Source organism: Pelodiscus sinensis, chromosome 7, assembly GCF_052426305.1.
Source record: "Pelodiscus sinensis isolate ZL-2025 chromosome 7, ASM5242630v1, whole genome shotgun sequence".
Taxonomy (NCBI): Eukaryota; Metazoa; Chordata; order Testudines; family Trionychidae; genus Pelodiscus; species Pelodiscus sinensis.
The window spans coordinates 69,064,385-69,086,568 of NC_143058.1; the positions used below are offsets into that span (position 1 = coordinate 69,064,385).

The window sequence follows — 22,184 nt, forward strand, 5'->3', positions numbered from 1 at the left end:
GATATAAATATTGTCCTTCCTAATGTTTCTTTGGACTTAATTCGCATTACAGAGGAAAGAGCTCAAACTGGTATTAATTCACATAGCTAGTGTCACTGTCAGGATAGAGTTACAATGATGGGGAAGTTTTCGCACATGATTCTGACATGGCATCTGCTTTGTGGATAAAAAGTAGAATTCAGTCTGCTGGGTGTTTCATCTGGCATTGTTCAGGAGCACTCAATCTATGTGAAAAGATTAAAAACACAATTCTGCTCTTGCAGATCAAAAGAAAAAAACTACTGAACATAAGATAGACTATAGAAAAGGAGTGAGATTTCAAGTGAGATAATGTGGCACTGAAGTGGGCATTAAAAGACAACACTCTCTCCTGTTTTGAGTGTGTCTATATTCGTTCCATTCTTACCCTGCTATAATCTTTTAACAGGAAATTGCAGCTCACACTTCAATGGCTACTGTTTCCATCTTCTGCGGCAGCTTCTCAGTACAGTCTTTATTAGAAATATTTGTTAAATGCCAATTGGAATAGCCTATTTCACATCATATGTTTTTATCACTTTCTTTTGTTGCTGTGAAACAAAACAACTTTAAGAAATATCTGTCACGCTTTTTTTTTCCTTACTGGAGATGTGACTTTCATAAGCATGTTGAAATAAAAAAATTACTTTCATATACAGATATTGTAATTGTTGGAGGAATGGTGTTTATTTACTGGCAGGGACTGGTATTGTGTCATATGCATGAAATACTGATATAACATCAGTGGCAAATTGTCAAATTTCTACTGTAGTGCATGTAAAGCAGTGATTATTATTTATTACTTGTATTACAAAAGCAGCTAGGAAGGTCAATTTGATCAAAGGTACTAATGTTATCATTACTCTTACAGGTACTACCTGATGAAATTTTTTCAATTTTTTTTTCAATCCACATGAAAAAAGCAAGGTAAAAATCCCAAATGGTTTAGCCAGACAAATATGAGATATTCTAAGGCCAGGTCTATATTGAGGGAGAAATTAGACTTAAGATATGTGACTACAGTTATGTGACTAGTGTAGCTGGAGTTAACATACCTTAAATGGAATTTTTGCCATGGCCTCACTCTCCCATCAACTTCCCTTACTCCTCACGACCCTGTGGAGTACTAGGGCCAACAGGGGAGCCATTACCATTCTTAAGTCAAATCCTGGAAGATTAATCTCCAGAGCATCAATATCCAGGCCTTAGAAACAACAATATTAGCAAAGGACTAGACGTGTATCCAGCATCCTTGTCCCAGTCATAAGAGTCATGCCTGAGGTAAAACATGTCATCTTACTTTTGTAGGACAGCTGCAAAGGAAAAAATATCTAGTGCAGATTTTTCATCTACAGTAACCAATTCGGCAGGGAAGAGGAGTTTTAACCATGTTCCCTTGAGAGACCATCCTCCTTTGTGACTATCATATACATAGTTGGTGCATTAGCCGTTTTCCTTCCCTAGCACATCATGTTAGATTCCTTCCTATCTGCTGAAGGAGACTACAGAGTGGAGAAGAGGCTTCCTAAGCCCTTTTCTCCTTCTAATGCAACTGTGCAATGAGATGTAGGAATTGGCCCACACTTTGGTTTAGCTTAGCCCACATTATAAACCCATGGTGGTTGAGAAGAAAACTTACAATGCAGCAGCACCACATCAAGACTTTTTATCATAAAAATGATACAATACTAAATATACTTCTTTCTTTAAACCTTACCAACCAAAAATAAATATATAAAACAAAATTAAAAAATCTTAACCAACACAAACAAAAGTCTATCCCCAGGACAGATTTGAGCCCTCCAAAATAGGTAAGTGCTAGAATCTTCATAAAGTCCACTAGAGACTTCTCTATTCTTGATTTTACATGGGAGGTGCTCAGATACAAGAAAGATGGGTAGTAAAATAAAACCCTATGATAGATGAATACATATAAATGAAATTCAGTTCATTGTGTGCTTCATCCACAACAACAAAAGGAAAAACTTGAAAAACAACAAATAATCTAGTAGCACCTTAAAGACTAACAAAACATGTAGAAGTATCATGAGCTTTCATGGGCACAACCCACTTCTTCAGATGACAAGTGGGTTGTGCCCACGAAAGCTCATGATACTTCTCCATGTTTTGTTAGTCTTTAAGGTACTACTAGACTATTTGTTGTTTTTAAGTTTTTCTGGCTACAGACTAACTCAGCTACTCTTCTAAAGCTTCTGAACAATAGGAAAGACAACAAGAGTTGGTTAGAAATTTTCTGTCAGTTTTTTTTCCCATGAAAAATTGCTATTTAATCAATACAGAATTTTCCGCAAAAATGTCTGGTTTTGATAACATTTGGTAACATTTTCCTAGGTAACATTTTTTTTCCAGTTTTCAGAAGCAAGAATTTTGATTTTTTTTTTAGTTTTACTTAATTCAATTTTCAATAATATTTGGCAAACATTTCCAACTTTGCTGAACATTTTATATCTTTTTGCATTTTCAGTTTAGGTGAAAACCTGCAAATATTATAAAAACTTTAGATGAATACAAAAAAAAGTTGTTTTTCTCAAAAATTTTCATAGAGCACAAGATATTTTCCTACCAGCTCTAAAGAACAACACACATTTCCCTGTAGTTTATCTGTACTGCGTACGTCACCATGTAGAATACCCATTAAAATGATTTTGAATGTGATTGTGAGAACTAGGTCTGTGCCAAAACACAATGGACATATCCTGTACTCCTCACTCAAATTTTATTCAGTCCTTTTCAATCAAATGCTCAGCAAAGACTGAATAAAAACTGAAGCCCAATCCTGCATTCAGGAGCCCAATCCTGCTTCCATAGAAGCCTACAGTACCCTTCAAGCTTATCACAATCTACATGGAATCCCCCTGATTTCAACAGGGCTCTATCTGGGCACAATAATTCCTTTTATCTACCACATGTCTTTGAAGGAGCCGAGAAACAAGGAGGAGTTTGGTATTCAGTCCCAAAAGAATAAAAATTCCCATATTTGTCAAGTGTTCTCAGGATAGTACCTTGATGCCACATGCAGTGTTTTGTCTTGAATGGATAGTAAAAGAACTTGACTTTGGTCAAGTTAGTCTCGTAACTTTGATATATGTGATTGCAGGATATAAATAGGATAAACCCTGAAATTACCCAGTTTTACTCAAGCAGAGCTTCCAGCGAAGTAAACAAGTCACATACTAACAGGGCCAGGTTCAGGGATTGGGGACCTCCTGAGGTGTGGCACTGGTGAGGGGAGCATGTTGTTAGCAATAAAAGGGAAAATACAATATTTGAAGTAAAATTTTTCAGGTAATTCCATATGTGAATTAATTTTCACGGAACTAGAGTATACTGGACCTTTGCAGAATTCTCGTGAAACCTTCCAGACTTTCTGAGAACTACATTTTCCTTGATCTCCGACCTATCCTAGAATGTAGTCAGCCACACCTTCGCAGGTCCTTTAAAAGATGGGGTGTCACTAGTCAGATGAGAACAAAATGAGTATCCAGCTGTAACATTGTGAATCTTGTTTTATTGTGTAATTGTGAAAATATGTTTGTGTTTTAAGACTCGAAGAGTGTAAGAAGTGACAAATAAAGGAAACATTTAACGAGATGCCATAGATATCTATTGAACCCTATCTATACAACAGTATAAAAGAGACACTGTTATTTCTTTTGCTGTGCTTCACATAAAGTTTGATAACTTTCTAAGACTGCAGAACATAGACTTTTACTCTCCCTAATACTGTCTGTTTTCTCCCATAGAAGATAAAAGATGCCCCCAAATAAATCCTTAGGAGCTCAATAAGGATCACAAAAAGCTTAATGGCAATCTAATTTGCAGGAAGGGGCAAATGTAATAGGAAAATATCTGAGTCAGATCAACATAGGCTGGGTTGTAGGCAGTACCAATCGTAGGAGCAGAGTATATATGACAGAAGTCCTATTACTAAGGAATTAGCAGATTTACCTGATAAGGAATGGAAATGTGAGGAAAGATGGAGAATTGTCCAGTTTTCCTGGCACCGTAAAGGAAAGGGATGATTTAAAAAAAGGTGGTGGTTCATGTGAAAAGGGAGTAATGACAAAGAAAAATCTGGTTTACATGAAAAGGAAAGAAACAATAAAAAAAATCAGCCTTGTGTGATGACAGAACCAGCAGAGACACAAATTGCACACCACAAATCGATACATCAGATCCTGCTTTATGGCTGATGATCCTACACTCCGCTGGTATTGATTTATACAACAACTTTAAACAGGATGAAAAAAAAAATCAAGAATGAGCCATTTCCAGCAAATAAGCAGCAGTGACACTTTTCAAAAGTTGCACTGTCAAAATGTGCAAGAATGGTAAGAAACTGAATTGGCATTGGCTAGCTAATTCAAAATCAACTGACAAAGCTTTCTGTTTTTCTTGCAAAATATTTGCACAAATCATTAATTGCACTTACCTGGTAAAATTATTGGCATAACTTAGCTGATGCTCTGAAACAACATGAAAAGTCACACAGCCATTTTACAGCCTACTCCAAATAGATGGAGGTTGAGTGCAGATTTAAGACAAATAAATGAACAGATGCAGAAAACCAGAACATTTTAAATGCAGAAACCCAGCACTGGAAGAATGTGATTGAGCAGCTGATCTCAATTACATTCTTTATTGCAATGAATAATTTGGCTTTCTGGGGATGGTCGGTAGATTGCCTCAGTTTTTTTTTGTTTACGACCAGGGCAGCTGTATCCAAATGAAGGAACACTATCTGCTTCTGGTCTGTGGATGACTCTACTGGAAAAGGCCCAGCAGAACTGCTTATGAGTGTTCTAAATGAGAATAAAATAAAGCTTTAGGACTGTCATGATCAGTGGCATAAATATAAGGGGAAGAAACAGTGGTGTCCAGGCAAGGATCCTTGAACTTTCTTCATGCCTTCTAGCTGCTATTCCCTCAACCTGGTTGTATCAGATGCAGACTCCATTTTCTTCAGATGTAGTACATCTCTTTGGAGTACTATAAAGGATATAGGCCCTGTTTTCAACATCAACTATCAGGTGGAAGATTCTCACAGACAGCATTATAAATCTGACCATAAAGCCACAAAGTGACACTCACTGGGAGAGCTACACTGACAGCATAATGCCAATGAGTTCTCAAGTAACTGACGTTTATGATATCCTGGTGGAACTGGACCAATTGAGTAAAGCTGAGGATGGAATCTGGCATGAGGCACAAAGCCAGGTAAACCAGATTACTGACTTCAAATTTCTAGTCTCAGTTGTGGTTTGGTATGATATCCTGTTCCAAGTAAATGTTGTAAGAAAGGCAAGACAAACTCAGACGATGTACATCGTGACTGCTACTACTTTGATGAGAAGGAGCCATGCTTTTGTTGTGATCTAGAGAGAAAATGGATCTGAGTAAGACATCACTGCTGCCAAAGAAAAACTCAAGAGTTGAGCTTGCCCTCCAGGAAACTCATTCACTGGAAGAGGAGACTGTTTGGTTACAAGGGCAGAGATGAGGTGATGTAAAACTTGGGAAGAAAAATTTGAGAGAGAAGTTTTTTTCTCATTTGTTGACATGGCTCACATGTTTATCAAAGAAAAGTTTGGACAAATGAAGCACCATAAAAAGACTTGAGGACGTTTTGTATGATTTTAGTAAGCTGCCAGCAGACTGGAAAACATTCTTGAACAACTGTATGGAGCTTCATTGGATGCTGATACCTGGGGAATGTTTGAATGACAATGATAAAGCTCTCTATGTAGAACTGGACAACATCGGTCACATTCTGCAACATAGAAAGCACTTTCCTCCTCAAGTTCTCCAATTCATTCTGGAGACAGAGCAGAAGGAGCTTTTCTTAATATGTGGATAGCTATGAGAATCCATTCATGCTGCTGGTCACAGTCACGCAAGATGAGTAGATATTTTCAAAGCTCAGGATCATTAATACAGGCAGTCCCCGGGTTACGTACAAGATAGGGACTGTAGGTTTGTTCTTAAGTTGAATCTGTATGTAAGTCGAAACTGGCGTCCAGATTCAGCCGCCGCTGAAACTGACCGCCAGTTCTGACTTACATACAGAATCAACTTAAGAACCCCAAGCGTCCCCAAGTCAGCTGCTGCTGAAACTGATCAGCAGCTGATTCCAGGAAGCCTCTGCCCCGGGCTTCCTGTAGTCAGCGCTGGTCAGTTTCAGCAGCAGCTGACTTGGGGATGCCTGGGGCAGAGCAGCTGGGGTGCTGCTGGGTTGCTCCAGTAGCGCCGCTCCTCGGCGCTACTGGACCAACTCAGCAGCACCCCATCTGCTCTGCCCCAGGCATCCTGATTCAGCCGCTGCTGAAACTGACCAGCAGCGGCTGAATCAGGACGCCTGGGGCAGAGCAGCTGGGGTGCTGCCGGGTTGGTCCAGTAGCGCCCAGAGCGGCACTGCGGGACCAACCGGCAGCGCCCCAGCTGCTCTGCCACAGGCGTCTGGAGAAAAGCCTAGTCTGCTGGGGGGAAGGGGTGTACTAGCTGCGCCTCCCCACCCCAGCAGACCAGGAAGACGCAGGCGGCGGACCGAGATGCACCGCGGTCCTCCGCGGCTTTGCTCCCCGTCTCCCTGGTCTGCTGGAGACCAGCAGACCAGGGAGACGGGGAGCAAAGCCTCTGAGGACGCCAGCAGCAGGACAGCCGCGGGGCGTCTGGGCTGTCCCGCTGCCGGCTTCCCTGAGGCTTTGTAAAGCCGCGGAGGGGCTCGGGCAGCAGGGCTGCCCAGGCGTGCCTGGGCTGCCCCGCTGCCCGAGCCCCTCCGCGGCTTTGCTCTGCGTCTTCCTGGTCTGCAGACCAGGGAGACGCGGAGAAAGCCCCGGAGTACACGGGCGGCAGGACCGCGAGGTCCCGCAGTCCGTGTCCTCCGGGGCGAGCCCCGTTCGTAACTGCGGATCCGACATAAGTCGGGGACTGCCTGTATATGTCTTTGATTGATGATGGCAGAGGATAGACTTACACTGCACACTATTTTATCAGTTAAAATGCCATTGAACAGTCTTTTGAACTCTTTGATGCTGTACTTCAGTTCACAAAGGTGAAGGCAAGAAAAGCATCCTTTTAAACTTAAGGACGAGGTTTAATATTCTAAGACTATCATATACTGTAGTACTATTTAATACTGATCCACCCAGTGTTGCTGCACAGTTCAATGTATTGATGTCAGTACAGTTCAAATAGTCTTAAAATTAAAGAGTTTCTATAAGCACAAAGGAAAGGATATTTTATTTGCTTATATATGGCATGAATAAATAGATTTACAGATCAGGCATGCAAATGTATTGACTTATATGACAGGGATAAAATTATGCATGCATATCATGACTATGAAATAGGCTACAAGTGCAATAAAAATAAAATATTGTAAAGTTTAACAAATGTGGGGGTGCCAAACAGCTGGGTCATCATTTGATCTATGGCTAGCCCTGCATACTTAGATTGCTATTCAGAAAAAAATGCCATTACATGTCCCCTCACATCCTGCCCCAGCTGACTAGTGCTTATACTTCCTTTACATTCAATCAAAGTTTTGTATTAACTGGGACATCAAGATTTTGTCCAATAATATACTAAATAACCAAGAGTTTGAATGGTAAATAGGTGGAGTAGCTCTCCTTCCCATTTGCATTCAATTTCTTGAGGTATTACTTTATAACGGCATTACCTTAATTTCCCCATGAAATATCTCCTTTTTGTGGGTTACACCATGACACTGATTTTTAAGCAGAACTCCTCCAGATTTGTTTAAAAATTAGGGCTGTCAATTGACCTGTGCTAACGCCTGAGATTAATACATGACAGGATTAACACATTAAAAAAATTAACATATTAATCGCAGGAGTTAATGCTGCGCTGCCTCTTTGAATTGCCGCTCTGGAACTTCAAAGAAGCTTTGAAACACAGAGCCAGGGATCAGCAGGGGACTCTAGCTGATCCCCAGCTCTGCTTGCGCTGCTGCTTTGAAGTGCCACTCCGGAGCCTTAAAGAGGCAACACTGCATGGAGCCCAGAGTCAGCTGGGTACTCCACCTGACCCCGGGCTCTCCAGCTGACCCCGGGCTCCGCCTTGCACTGCCCTTTGGAAATGCCACTGCAGTGCTTCGAAGGGGTAGTGCTGCCTGGAGCCTGGGGTTAGCACGGTACTCCAGCTGACCCCAGGCTCTATGCAGCGCTGCCCTGTTGAAACGCCACAGTGGCATTTGAAAGGGGAGTTGCATGTGATTAATCATGATTAAATGTTTTTAATCGTGCGATTAAAATTTTTAATAGTTTGACAGCCCTATTAAAAATCATTGACTTTATATCACTCCTTGTTTTTAAATATCAAATCTGAACAGTTCTAATTAAGGACCATGTATCTCAATACCAGAGGGTAAAGTTTGGCTTAGGGAACAAGTAGGAATGATTCTGGGCCTTTCTGAGTGTTCTTCATTTGTTTATATCTCAAAGGCATCATATACTGGGTCAGTCTCTGTTCATTTTTCCCGTGCACCAAATTTAACCACACATTGCTGGTAGGGAGAATAATGTATTTGAAAATACAATGCCAGTTTAAAGTTGAAGGATAAAAAAGGACATGACTCATTTTTCATTTGATTTTCATTTATTTCATTCATTTTTGCAATGTTTTGTGTGGCTCAATAAACCAATGCAAGAAAGGCATGTTCGGCTGCAGTAAGTACAGCTCCATGCTGTAGTAGTGTTAGTTGTTATCATCTGTTCTTTCCTCTTCATTCTTTTCCTGTTCTGGTTTTCTGCCAAAGTCTTGTTGTAGTGCTTTTATCCTTGGTGGAGGTGTTGACGCCAGGTATTTCTATCCATTACCAGGTTTTCCCAACTATGAATGTCTATCCAAAACTTTACAAAAGCAGCTTTGCAGTAGTCCTTGAAACGGAGTTTAGGGCATCCTTTTGGTCTTGTTCCCTCTGCCAATTCTCCGTAAAAAATGTTCTTTGGGATGTGGTTATCGTCCATTCTCTTCACGTGACCCAGCCACCGTAGCCTTCTGTTATGCAGAATGGCTCCCCATGCTTGACATTCCAGTTCTTTATACTACTTTCTCATTCCGAACTTTATCTTGCCATTTGATGTTCAAAAGTTTGCATAAGCAATGGAGATGGAAAGAGCTAAGTTGTTTTTCTTGGCTTGCACAGGTGGTTCATGTTTCTGATCCATAGAGAAGAACGCTCAGCACATATGCCTGGTAGATAAGTATCTTTGTTCTACTTGTGAGATTTGAGTTTACCCATGCACGTTTTTTGTTAGTCTGCTGAAAATAGTAGCCGCTTTTCCAATATGAATGTTAATTTCTGCATCTAATGACAAGTTGCTAATTACGGTTGAACCTAAGTAGCAGAACTTCATAACTACTTCCAGAGGGTTGTTATTTAGCATAATACATGGTGGAGTCGTGTTACCTTGTGCAAGGACCACAGTTTTCTTAACGCTGATGGTAAGAGCAAATTGTTGACAGGTTCTTTACAATTGGGCCATAAGATCCTGGAGTTGTGTTTCATTATGAGCTACAATAGCAGCGTCATCAGCTAAGTGCAGTTCTCTGATAAGCACTTTCTTTATCTCGCTTTTCGCCCGCAGTCTAGTCAGATTGAAAAGTGATCCATCAGATCTTGTGTGGTGGTATATGCTGCCATGTGAGTTCTTGAATGCACAGCTTAGGAGGATTGAGAAGAATATTCTAAATAGGGTTGGGGCAAGAACACAGCCCTGTTTTACTCCTGTGTTCACCTGAAAGCTATCCATCAAACTGGATAGTAGCTCTCATACACTCATGAAAAGCTATGATCAGCTGCAATAGTTTTGGTGGGAAGCCTATTCTCTCAAGTAGAAGGTAAAGTCCTTGTCGACTAACAGTGTCAAACACCTTTGTGAGGTCCAGAAAAGAGATATAAAGTGGCATATTTTGCTCATGGCACTTCTCCTGTAGTTGGCGAAGGGAGAAGATCATGTCGATGGTTGATCTTCCTGTACAAAAACCACACTCTGACTCTGGATATATGCGATTAGCCAACAGTTGGAGGTGCCTTAAGATGTCTCTTGCAAAAGCTTTACCTGCGATGCTAAGGAGAGATATGCCATGATAGTTGTTACAATCTCCCTTGTCTCCTTTGTTCTTATATAAGGTGACAATATTTGCATCTTGCATATCTTGTGGTATTCCCCCTTTTATCCAGCACTTCAGAAGGAGGTCATAAAGAGGAGGAATGAGACAGTTTTTGTTGTACTTGAGTACCTCATCAGGAATGCAATCTGTGCCTGGCGCTTTTCCTCTTGACAGTGCGTCTATAGCATCTATCAGTTCCAGCTTGCTTGGCACGGCATCAAGTTCTTGCTTGCTTGCTTTGTTCCATAGTGGGAATGAAGTCTTCAGTTTCTGACATGATGTTTCATTCCTCTGAATACAGCTTTGAATAGTGCTCAATCCATCTGTCCATTTGCTTGCTCTTATCTGTAATTGAGATACCCTCCTTAGTTTTTAGGGGAGCAATCTTAGTAATGTTGGGACCTAAAGCTTTTCTAAGACTTTCATACATGGCTCTTGCATTTCCTATATCGGAGGTAACCTGGATATTACTGCAAATATCTATCCAGTACTGATTTATGCAGCGCCTGATCTCTCTCTGGAGTAGGCCTTTTGCATGCTGTAGTTTGGCCTTCATGTTGTCGGATGGATTCTTTATGTATTCAAGATATGCTTCATTCTTCTGCTTTATGAAGGTGTGAAAAGGCCTCTCCAGTCTGAGCCTCTAGTCACTGGCCCTGTCAGGCCTTACAGGGCTACTCCTCTATCAGCCGCTAAAAAAGCTGCTTCCGTTACCCAGGATAGTGCTCCTTGGAGGAGGGGAAGGGGGACTCGGGCCTGCCCTCTGAGTCCGGACCCAGGGCCCTAAGGTAGTAGGAGAGTCACGACTCCCTCATGTGACCTGACTGGTGGGGCGTAAACCCTTAACTCACCAGTCCGCGGGCTTACCTCCCTAGTCCTGGCCTGGGCCACTTCCTCCCCGTCTTGGCTCACCCAGCTCCACTTCCGTTTGGCATTCTCCCTCCAGCATCCGGGATTTGCCATGCCCTTTTCTGTCTGGGCTCCCTCTCTCCCCTGACTCTTCTGGTCTCACTCCCTTTGTAAGTCCTCCTTCCCTCCTTCGCCTATTCTCTTCTTCCCCTTCCATGTCTTTGTCTTCTCCCCGTGTCTCCTCCCTTCTCCCTCTTATATTCCCAACCTCCACCTCAGGATGCCCTGTGACGTCCCCACTGACATCACCCAACCCGCAGCCAGCGGGTGATGTCCCGCATCGTCCGCCTACGCCTCCCTTTGTGGCCCCTTGCGTGGTGCCGCCGTCGCCCACATCAGCTGGGGTGGCGTACATTTGCCCAACAACCCCAGGCGAACTGATCCGTTGCGCAGCACCGCCGGGACATGCGCCGTCCAGCCACTTCGGCTCAGCTGCGCGGGGCAACGGCCGGCGCCGCACCATGTCCTGCCACTCATCCCCCAAAAGGAGGGGAGAGCTGTAAGTGCGAGGCTCTGCCGCCCCGTCCCAGAGGGGCATCAATCTGTCAGCATTTTCCTCAAGCCAGTCCTTATTGGATGACTTCTTTTCGCCAAAAGCTTCACGGACTGCTTCATAAATAGCGCTATGAAGAGTTTGCCATGTTTCTTCAACTGATTCTACATGTGCACTCTCTTCCCACTTTTTTGCAAAGTCTTTGGCAAAGTCTTCACATTTAGAACTATTCCTTGTGTTCACACAGTTAATTTTTGGCTTTTTGTTCGGTGTGGTTCAATTGAATCGCTTTTAATTTTGTTTTACTGACAATGAGGGAATGGTCAATGTCACGTCAGCACTATGATAGGTACTTGTGGACTTTATGCAGTTTAGGTCCTTTCTTTGCACTAGGACAAAATCCAGTTGATGCAGTGACCTAACCGTGGGTGGTGCCAAAAAACTTTCTGGCATTCTTTTCCAGGGAAGAAGGTGTTTGTTATGCAGAGTTCATTAATAGAACAAGTAGCCTTTAACCATTCTATTCATTTTTCTGATGCCATGATGTCCCAGGAAAATAGGTCATGATAAAGTATCAATGCCCACTCTCGCATTCAAATCTCCCAGGATGAAAAGTTGTTCACTTGATGAGACAGAATCAACTATTTTCAGCAAGCTCTCATAAAAGTGATCTTTATGTGCACTATTTGTTGTCAGAGTTGCTACACAGGCACTGATGAAGTTGACATAGCCTGATTCAGTGAATAGTCGAAGAGTCATGATGCGTTCGGAATCAGCACTAGGTGTGACTATTGACTTGAGCAGCGAATTGCGAATGGCAAAACCAATTCCATACAGGCATTTTTCATTACTGTTTTCCTTGCCAAAAAAAAAAAGGTGCAGTGGGACTCTCTTATGGATCCAGAATTGGCAAGTCTAGTCTCTTGAAGGGCAGCAATATCGATGTTCAACCTGATGAACTGTTGATCTATTAGCGCAGATTTTCTGATGATTATGGTCATATCATCGGAATCGTTCTGAAGTCCACGACATATGGTTCTTACGTCCCATGTTCCCAGTCTGAAATTTGAGGTTTTTCTATTACTGCTAGGCACATGATTTCATCTGCTTTTTGACTTTTGGTCTAGTCCCATGCACCCAATGAGATGGGCAGACGTGGTGGGTGAGCACCTAACTATCTGGGGACTGCCCGGCTTAAGGCGGGAGGTACCTGACCAGTGGAGTGCGATGACTCCTCCCACCATCAAAAGTGACCCCTGGCATCTTCCTCTTCACCAATTTAGGAAGGCTTATAACCGGTATCTGCCACTTTCCGTGTTATGACCAAGCTTAACAGCAAGGATGGAGTGTCTTCTCCATGTTGTCTTCTGCTGCATTGCCTGGGCAGATAATATAGAGATCGTGCATTGCCCAAGGACACCATCCCCCTCTCGATCCTTCCAGTTAAGTCCAAAAGAAAGACAAAAGGTCCCTGGTAATGGGAGAGCAGAGCTGCCTGCTACCTGGCACATCTCTAGGTGGTGGATAGGAGGCGGCCTCTCTTGTGAGAGGTCTGCTGCAAAATACACGTCTCATCATGCTAATATGCAGCCGCGGACCAGCAGCGGCAATGCTACCAGGGTGTGATGGGACATCAGTTGTCGTCCATCATACTGATATAAAAAAAAAAATCACATGTTCCCAATGATGGCGTTGTGACATGGCGTGCGTAGCCCGCCATTAAATAAGGCTGCCGCCCCCACTGCCTTGTGGGTTAGCCCGGGAGGGTGGAAGGCTAAGGGAAGAAACCCCTGAAAGAAAATCCCTCACTGCTTTTCAAGTAGTTTTGGGAGAATCAAAGGCTACGGGAGTAAACCCAAACAGAAAATCAGGAGCAGAGACCCTAAAGTGATTAGTAGGAAGAATGTGTCAAATCTGTTTTCCAGCATCTCCTACAATCATTATTATTATTTAACTTGAAATAAATAATGAATTAAATGCTTTTTCAGCTGTTTCTTTGAAATCTAATTTCTTCATGGTTTGGAGCATGACCTTAAGATATGACTGATGGTGGTGTATGATGCAAACTGTCCTAAAGGTACTCAGATGTTTTTCTTTTTTACATAAAGTCACATTTGAAAATAATCATTTATACTTTCTGAGCAGAACTTGTTAAAGGTTTACTGGTAACTCTCTGAATGTTCCATCTACAATGTGTATGCTTCAGTTCCCCAAGCCATAAGTTAAATTGAGCATGCTTCCCCACTTCACTTTCATGCCATCTGCACTGAGCATACTCAAAACCTGAGGTCTAGATGGGAATGAGCAGCAGCATCACTTTGGTCAAGGAAAGAGTGCTGGGCTACATGGAGACCATAAGTTCTAGTGTCAGCTCCTCACACTGGTTTTAATAATTTAGTGTGTTTCATAACTTTTTTTTAGTGAGCAAGGTATCACATTGCTAGCTTAGCAGGCATGCATCTCTACATATTAAGCAACTGGGAGGTTGCACAAAGACATTTCAAGAAGAGCTGTAAAGAGAAGTCTGTTTTGAGTATGGGAGACACAGTCTCATTGATAGCCATACCGCCTTTCAGACTGAACGTGCCAAATATATGTATTTGGCTGCACTGTCTGTAACCTTTAGACTCAACTTCTCTCCAGAGCAAGGAACATAACTGGAGAGAAATAGTGGTAGAAACATTATAATTTAGAGATGCTCCCTCATTAGGGACAGTATCATGCCATGGGAATTTAGAGATATGCCTTGATGAGAAGGATTGGGAACACAGTATGGCTGGGTGCAGCAGAGCTCCTCTCCAGTTTGCTAGTTTTAAACCAGTGAATGAGAATGAAATATTATTTAATGAACCACAAGATCATTACAATAACCAAACAATCCTGACTCAATATTTCATTGCCACCTAGAAAACAGTTGTGCAAGGCACTTGTAATGTGTGCGCACTGTGTCCCTAAGGCTGGTCTACAATACGGACATTATAACTTTTTATAACGGAAGATATCAAAACGTGTTTTAAGTATCAATGGAAAATAGCATCTCTAGTAAATAGGGCTCTTCAGACCCAGACTGGTAAATTGAGTTGATTGTTCTGCTCTCTTCCTATGGAACCTCTGTGAACAGGTGCTTCTGTGTGTTCCTGCGGATGAGGCTGACTTTCACAGCTGTGTTTTTGTTCTTGGATATATGTTTCATTTGCTGACAGAAGGCAGTCATGAATATTGGAATATGTGTGTAAGACTCTGAATGGTCACAGCAAGAGTTTTATTGCCACTTGAAATAAGATCATGAGTGTGTTGTCAGGAGAAATACATGCTTTCATGATGGACAGTCACTGCATATGATCAACAATAATCACAGAGCAAAGTTCTGTGGTAGAGGTCACTCAGTATAGATCTAGCAGGAGAATAGGGAGGGGAAAAAATCCATAACATTTTTTGTTTTTCAATATATTTTTGGTGCCTCTAGTTTTTTCCAACTAATTCCACACAGGAGCACAGCGGTAAATGCTATGGACAGACTGCTGAAGCTTTTATACTTGAAGAGAAATTATAGCTTCCTGATCTGTCGAGCTTGACAAAATGTTCTTTAAAGCAGTAACAGAACTGTGCTTAAAATAATAAATAAGCTACACTTTCAGATCATGTGCTGAGGTTGGATAGCTTCTTGTTTGTGTGTGTGTGGTGTAAAGGGGAAGGAAGAGGAGTGAACTGAGAAATTTCAAAGAAATCTTACACTAAAGAAAGCCAAGAGTAAGTGAGGTGGGCAATAACCTTCCGAGATAAACAGACCAACGTTGTTCACATAAACATCAGGAAGGAAAAGACAAATTGCAAATATATTTTTCCTCTTTCAGTAAGAGTACAACCCATCTCCCATTTAAGTCTATAGAAACTCTCCCTACTTCTATTACCTACCCTCCCAATCCCATTTTCCCCTGACACTGGTGGTACGTGGGGACAGGAGGTGTCATGCGTCCCAACACCAGAACATATTGCTGGAATAACAACCTGAGGGGGCCGCTGAAAGTTGGTACAAGTTAGAGGGGTGTTGTCTTTGTTCCTACTTTTGCCCGTGATCAAGGCTGCTAAAGCAAAGGTCTGGTGCACCCAAGGATTTTGGCCCATCTTAGAGCATAAATAGGTCTGAGAAAAGATGCCAAATTTACTCTCCCATATGTGATTTGTATACTTCATTATCTTTGGAGGACAAATTACTTTTATTATATGTCCCACAGAGCTTTCAGTACATTTTCAGTGACTGACAAATAATAGAATATAACAAATGTGTTGGCTGGTGACAGCTGTGGTAGTGGTTGGTCACCTGTCCAACAGAACGAGAGGGATTCGTTTTGATAACTGAAGATCCAGGATCTATATAAAAAACTCTGGACCTTTGGAATTCTGCCCTATGACACGTATTTAGGTTAAACATTTAAGCAGAAATTGTATTATACAAACTATACGACCTGACAGGTAATACTTTAAACAAAATATGTGTTAGTTACAGTTTATCTTTTCAAAAGTGCTACCAGCTATTAGATTTATCTACAGTTAGGAATATTTCAAAGAATTGCTCTGAACCCCTGCCAGCAGTAGTTGGAAATCAGGCTAGACTGTGGGTTTTACTATTAAAGGTCATATAAAAAAATCAGGAAAAAGATCTAATAGCAAAAGTGCTATTGGATGTCTGGTGGTTGACATTTCTATTCTGAAACCATATCAGCAGCTTGTTATCTTAAAAAAATCGGTTCTTTGTTGTCGTGATATAACTGAGAAAGGTCAACATTGTTACTAATAGAGAGAACTTTTGCTCTTTTTCTCAAATGGAAATATTTACCAAAAAGGTTAGGACTGAGATCATTTTAGTAGGCAGAACAGTGTCTTGTCAAGCTTTAGACCCCAATCCTACAAGCTCCTGAAGTCAATGGAGTTCCAAACTTCTATGCAATTTCTATCTGCTCATAGCTGTGGGGCAGGAAAAGGCTGACTCTGGGGTCAATTCTGCATCCTGCTTTGGACCCTATATGCTGTTCCAGTAGCATACAGACATTTCAATATAGCCACAAGAGGCTGCAAGACAATAGAATCCAAACAGGAACATAAGGCTCGTGGGGTTGTTCTAATATATTCTGATCATCACTTCAAACCCTGGGCAGCTCAGAATCCAGGTGGCACAAAAGATGGCTCACAGGCACTTTTGCCTCCCCCAAATAATGTGCCTCTTTGGTATTGCTGCTTCCAAGAGGCACAGTACAGTATCTTTCCCAGAAGCGGTGTCAAGACCTAAGGATATTTGTTCTTCCCTCCATACACACACATGCAAAAGGCTACTATCTAAACATAGAATCATAGAATAATAGGACTGGAAGGGACCTCAAGAGGTCATCGAGTCCAGCCCCCCGCCCTCAAGGCAGGACCAAGCTCCGTCTACACCATCCCTGACAGATGTCTATCTAACCTGTTCTTAAATATCTCCAGAGAGGGAGATTCCACCACCTCCCTTGGCAATTTATTCCAATATTTGACCACCCTGACAGTTAGGAATTTTTTCCTAATGTCCAATCTAAACCTCCCCTGCTGCACTTTAAGCCCATTACTCCTTGTCCTGTCCTCAGAAACCAAGAAGAACAAATCTTCTCTTTCCTCCTTGTGACACCCTTTTAGATATTTGAAAACCGCTATCATGTCCCCCCTTAATCTTCTTTTTTCCAAACTAAACAAGCCCAGTTCATGAAGCCTGGCTTCATAGGTCATGTTCTCTAAACCTTTAATCATTCTTGTCGCTCTTCTCTGTACCCTTTCCAATTTCTCCACATCTTTCTTGAAATGTGGCGCCCAGAACTGGACACAGTACTCCAGCTGAGGCCTAACTAGTGCAGAGTAGAGCGGCAGAATGACTTCACGAGTTTTGCTTACAACACACCTGTTGATACAACCTAGAATCATATTTGCTTTTTTTGCAACAGCATCACACTGTTGACTCATATTCAACTTGTGGTCCACTATGACCCCTAGATCCCTTTCCGCCATGCTCCTTCCTAGACAGTCGCTTCCCATCTTGTATGTATGGAACTGATTGTTCCTTCCTAAGTGGAGCACTTTGCATTTCTCTTTATTAAACCTCATCCTGTTTACCTCTGACCATTTCTCTAACTTGCTAAGGTCATTTTGAATTATGTCCCTATCCTCCAAAGAAGTTGCAACCCCACCCAGTTTGGTAGCATCTGCAAACTTAATAAGCGTACTCTCTATCCCAATATCTACATCATTGATGAAGATATTGAACAGTACGGGTCCCAAAACAGACCCTTGCGGAACTCCACTTGTTATCCCTTTCCAGCAGGATTTAGCAACAACAACTCTCTGACTACGGTTATCCAGCCAATTATGCACCCACCTTATCGTGGCCCTATCTAAGTTATATTTGCCTAGTTTATCAATAAGAATATCATGCGAGACCGTATCAAACACCTTACTAAAGTCTAGGTATATGACATCCACCGCTTCTCCCTTATCCACAAGGCTCGTTATCCTATCAAAGAAAGCTATCAGATTAGTTTGGCATGACTTGTTCTTCACAAACCCATGCTGGCTATTCCCTATCACTTTATTACCTTCCAAGTGTTTGCATATGATTTCCTTAATTACCTGCTCCATTATCTTCCCTGGGACAGACGTTAAACTGACCGGTCTGTAGTTTCCTGGGTTGTTCTTATTCCCCTTTTTATAGATGGGCACAATATTTGCCCTTTTCCAGTTTTCTGGAATCTCCCGTCTGCCATGATTTTTCAAAAATCATAGCTAAAGGCTCAGATACCTCCTCTATCAGCTCCTTGAGTATCCTGGGATGCATTCCATCAGGACCTGGTGACTTGCTGACATCTAACTTTCCTAAGTGATTTTTAACTTGTTCTTTGTGTATCCTATCTTCTAAACTTACCCTCTCTCTGCTTGTATTCACTACGTTAGGCACACCTCCAGACTTCTCCGTGAAGACCGAAACAAAGAAGTCATTGAGCATCTCCGCCATTTCCAAGTTTCCTGTTACTGCTTCTCCCTCCTTACTAAGCAGTGGGCCTACCCTGTCCTTGGTCTTCCTCTTGCTTTTAATGTATTTATAAAAGGTCTTCTTATTTCCCTTTATGCCTGTAGCTAGTTTGATCTCATTTTGTGCCTTTGCCTTTCTAATCTTGCCCCTGCATTCCCATGTTGCTTGCCTATATTCATCCTTTGTTATTTGTCCTAATATACATACATTGAAGAACTGAGTGCCTGTCTTCTATCTTACAGGTTATCTAGACTGTACATTTGTTTAGAGCTGGTTGCCCTTTTAGCATATGGTAATACTCTTTTTATCATATACACAGAAGCAGAGAGAAGAGGGAAACACTTAAAGAGCTAAACCAAATAAAACATAGTCTGAATAAAAGTACAGACAAATCCCTGTACTCAAGTAGCTGGTGCAGGTGACTATTAGGGAGGTGAAAGTGTAACCATGTACACAGTTAGCTGATGAGCCTGGGCTCACAGGTTAACCTTCAGTTACACTCAGGTTCCTGGTATGTATCAGATGCAGCAGCATGGCGGAGGGGGGAGGAGGCGGGAACTTAAAAGCCAGTTCCCCGTGTGCAGCAGCTCCCAGGAGCTGCCTCTCCTCCTCCACGTAAAATTGTGTAATGGCCGAAGTTACATGTTTTCTTTATTAAACACACTTTAACATCTTTAGTGACTATGGGAAATGCATATCTGTGCAGTCTGCAAAATATAGTCAGGACTGTTCACTGCAATGCCATAGGAGGCATGCTTCCTATATACAGGCTCCTGCAGAGAGAGAATGCCTCTGGTGAGTGATGCAGCTATGGCTGTGTGTGTCTTAGGACCAAGAGACAAACAATACATTGTACACAAGCCATTATCTAAACTCATTGTTTTGAATTTACAGATGATGTTGATACAGAAACAAGAAAGAAAACAAAAAGTGACCTTAATTTCAAGTTGCATGAAAATCACATGAGAAAAACAGTGTTTGAATAATGCAAGAGGAAAAGTTAGTAGTAATGGAAATAGTCAAGTTTCTAAGAGACCATCAACATAATGAATAAAGGGAACAAAGTGATTGGCAGTGTCATGGTAAGATTTTCCATTGCAGTACATGTAATAAAGATAAGACTTTGCAAGAGTTATAACAGTCATTGCAGTTCGGTAGGAAACATGCCACTATCAAAGAAGGGAAAGAAACCTTTCATGAACCTGAGCTACATGTCTGTTTTGTATAGAAGGCACAGCTATAACAGGAAATAAATCATTAACTAAACGCTATCTTTTCCCCAGAATTCTTACCATAAATAAACATTATTAGACTATATTTACTAACTTCAACCAATAAAAAGAAATATCATTATGTGCAAAAGCTTGATGGAAAAATCTTTAAGCCTGACAAAAAACAAAGTAATAGATATGCATCAAACTGAGATTTATACGCTATAGTGTTGTTGTTTTCAACCTGGGATCCTCAGACTCCTGGGGATCTGCAGGCTATGTCTAATTATTAAAAGGGTCCACACTTTCATTTGAAATTTTTAGGGGTCTGCAAATGAAAAAAGGTTTAAAACCACAGCTATAAAGCCTCATGTCCAGTGCTGGCTATAGTTTTTCACCTGTAAATCATTATGCCTGCATTTTTGTGTCTGCAATGTCTTGTGTACTACTTCTGGGGGAATTCTGTGACACAGCACAATGTTTTTTGTGCACAATTTCCTCCCCCCTACAGAAATGGACTGCACTGCTGTTGGCAGCCACTAAATGGCCAAGGGAACTGGTAGAGCCCAGCTCCCACATAGAAGACAGTATGGGTACGTCTGCACTTGCTTCCTAGTTCGAACTAGGGATGCAAATGTAGCCGACCAAAATTGCTAATGAAGCAGGGATTTAAATATCCCATGCGACATTAGCATAATTTTGCCTGCGCATTATTCCGCTTGCCAGCTGATTCGAACCAGAAAGTGCGCTCCAGGACGCGATAGTTCAAGTCAAACCCCTTGCATTACTCAGAGGAGTAACGTTAGTTCGAACCAAAGGGGTTTGAATTCTTTGCACACCTTGAGGGAAGGAGATGACAGTGCACAAGAAACAACACACAAGCACGGCTGGGACCCAGCAACATGTTGTTTCTCCTTCTGGATCCCTGGGAAGTATGGGAATGGGTGTTGAGGGCCCCAGTATGTGTACATTGCAGAGCTTTTCCTGGATATATCTGCTGTGTCCAAGGAATGCATCTGCTTTTCCAAAAAAAAAAAAAAAAAAATTCAGAAAACCAGACGCGTTTTTTCAGTATCCCTGTAAACCTCGTTCTACGAGGAAGACGGGATGTTCTAAAAGAGGGGTTTTTTTCCCCAACATTTGGCCCCGTGTAGATGGGCTAAATGATAGAAATGCCTCTTACAGAAGAAAAGCAGAAAAAGATACGCAAATTGCAGTTTGCAATTTGCGTATCTTTTTCCGACTTTTCTTTGTAGTGTAGACATACCCTAGGATGGAGAGGCCATGGCAGGGCTCTGGAAGGGAGGAGTGCACGTATCTGGGTGCGGGGACAGAGAAACAGAATTTACTGAGATGTCACAGGATTTCTTTAACTCTATTTCTGTGGGAATATTTTTGTTTGTACTGTTACTTTAAAAAAAATTACCAAAATAATTGAAACAGGCATGGATGATTGTGTAATGTTATACAAACAACTAAAATTTGCAAAATTTTAAAATATTGTGTGCAGAATTTTCAATTTTTTGCCACAGAATTCTTCCGGGATTAAGTTATTCATAGTTAAATACCTACTTTCATGCCCAACATCAGATAATTAGCCATTTTACTAATATTTGCACTTATAATTAAATTAACTCTGGTTACAAAACTTCTTTTGCAAAAACTGAAATTTGTGTGTATTATCAAGCTTCTGGGTCCCAGTTTCTGGTGCTACACCGGTGCAGTCTCCACTGAAAACATACATTACTCCATAAGTGTAATAGAGAACAGAATTTGTCCATAACAAGTATCAACTTAATCTTGTCTGGAGATAGTAGAGTCTGATCTTTCCATAGTTGCTTAGCTACTACAATAATGAGCAGAGTTTAAAAGATAAACAGAACTGAATTGACTTCAACAGTGTTAGATTTTTGTGGTAGAAACCATACACATTTGTCTAAGGGTAATCTGAGGTTAATTATCTTACCTGAAGAAGTTTCCTGATTCTTTTCAGGTTGTGTATTAATAAGAGATTTTTTTCTTGAGAAACACGATCTAACTGTTCATCCAGTTGTATTAACAAATTCTGTAAGAGGATTGTTGCCATTGGTTCATTGTTGGAAGCAGCCTCCCTATACAACACAAAATTATGGACATGAAATATGCATGTATAGGAACAAAAATGTCATGATAAATGTCAAGTTATTTGATATGCAAGTTATCTGCATCTTGGTGAAAAATTCAGAATTAAAGGAAACAAGTAAAACTTTTTAAAAGTTAATTGGCTTCTTGCACTGAGTTTGGAGCAAAGAGTAGATGGAACGATTTCACACTGCAAACTACAAACAAACAATCCTAAAACTATTTTTCG

General features: G+C 41.4%; 1 protein-coding gene across 1 annotated transcript in view; it reads right to left on the reverse strand.

The window, feature by feature from the left end:
* Nucleotides 1–22,184, reverse strand: part of STAT4 (signal transducer and activator of transcription 4) — a 96,760-nt gene that overhangs the window by 65,260 nt on the left and 9,316 nt on the right. The window contains exon 3 of the mRNA XM_075934199.2: nucleotides 21,801–21,945. Within this exon, the coding sequence (XP_075790314.2) occupies nucleotides 21,801–21,945 (145 nt within the window). The remainder of the gene's footprint in view (nucleotides 1–21,800; nucleotides 21,946–22,184) is intronic.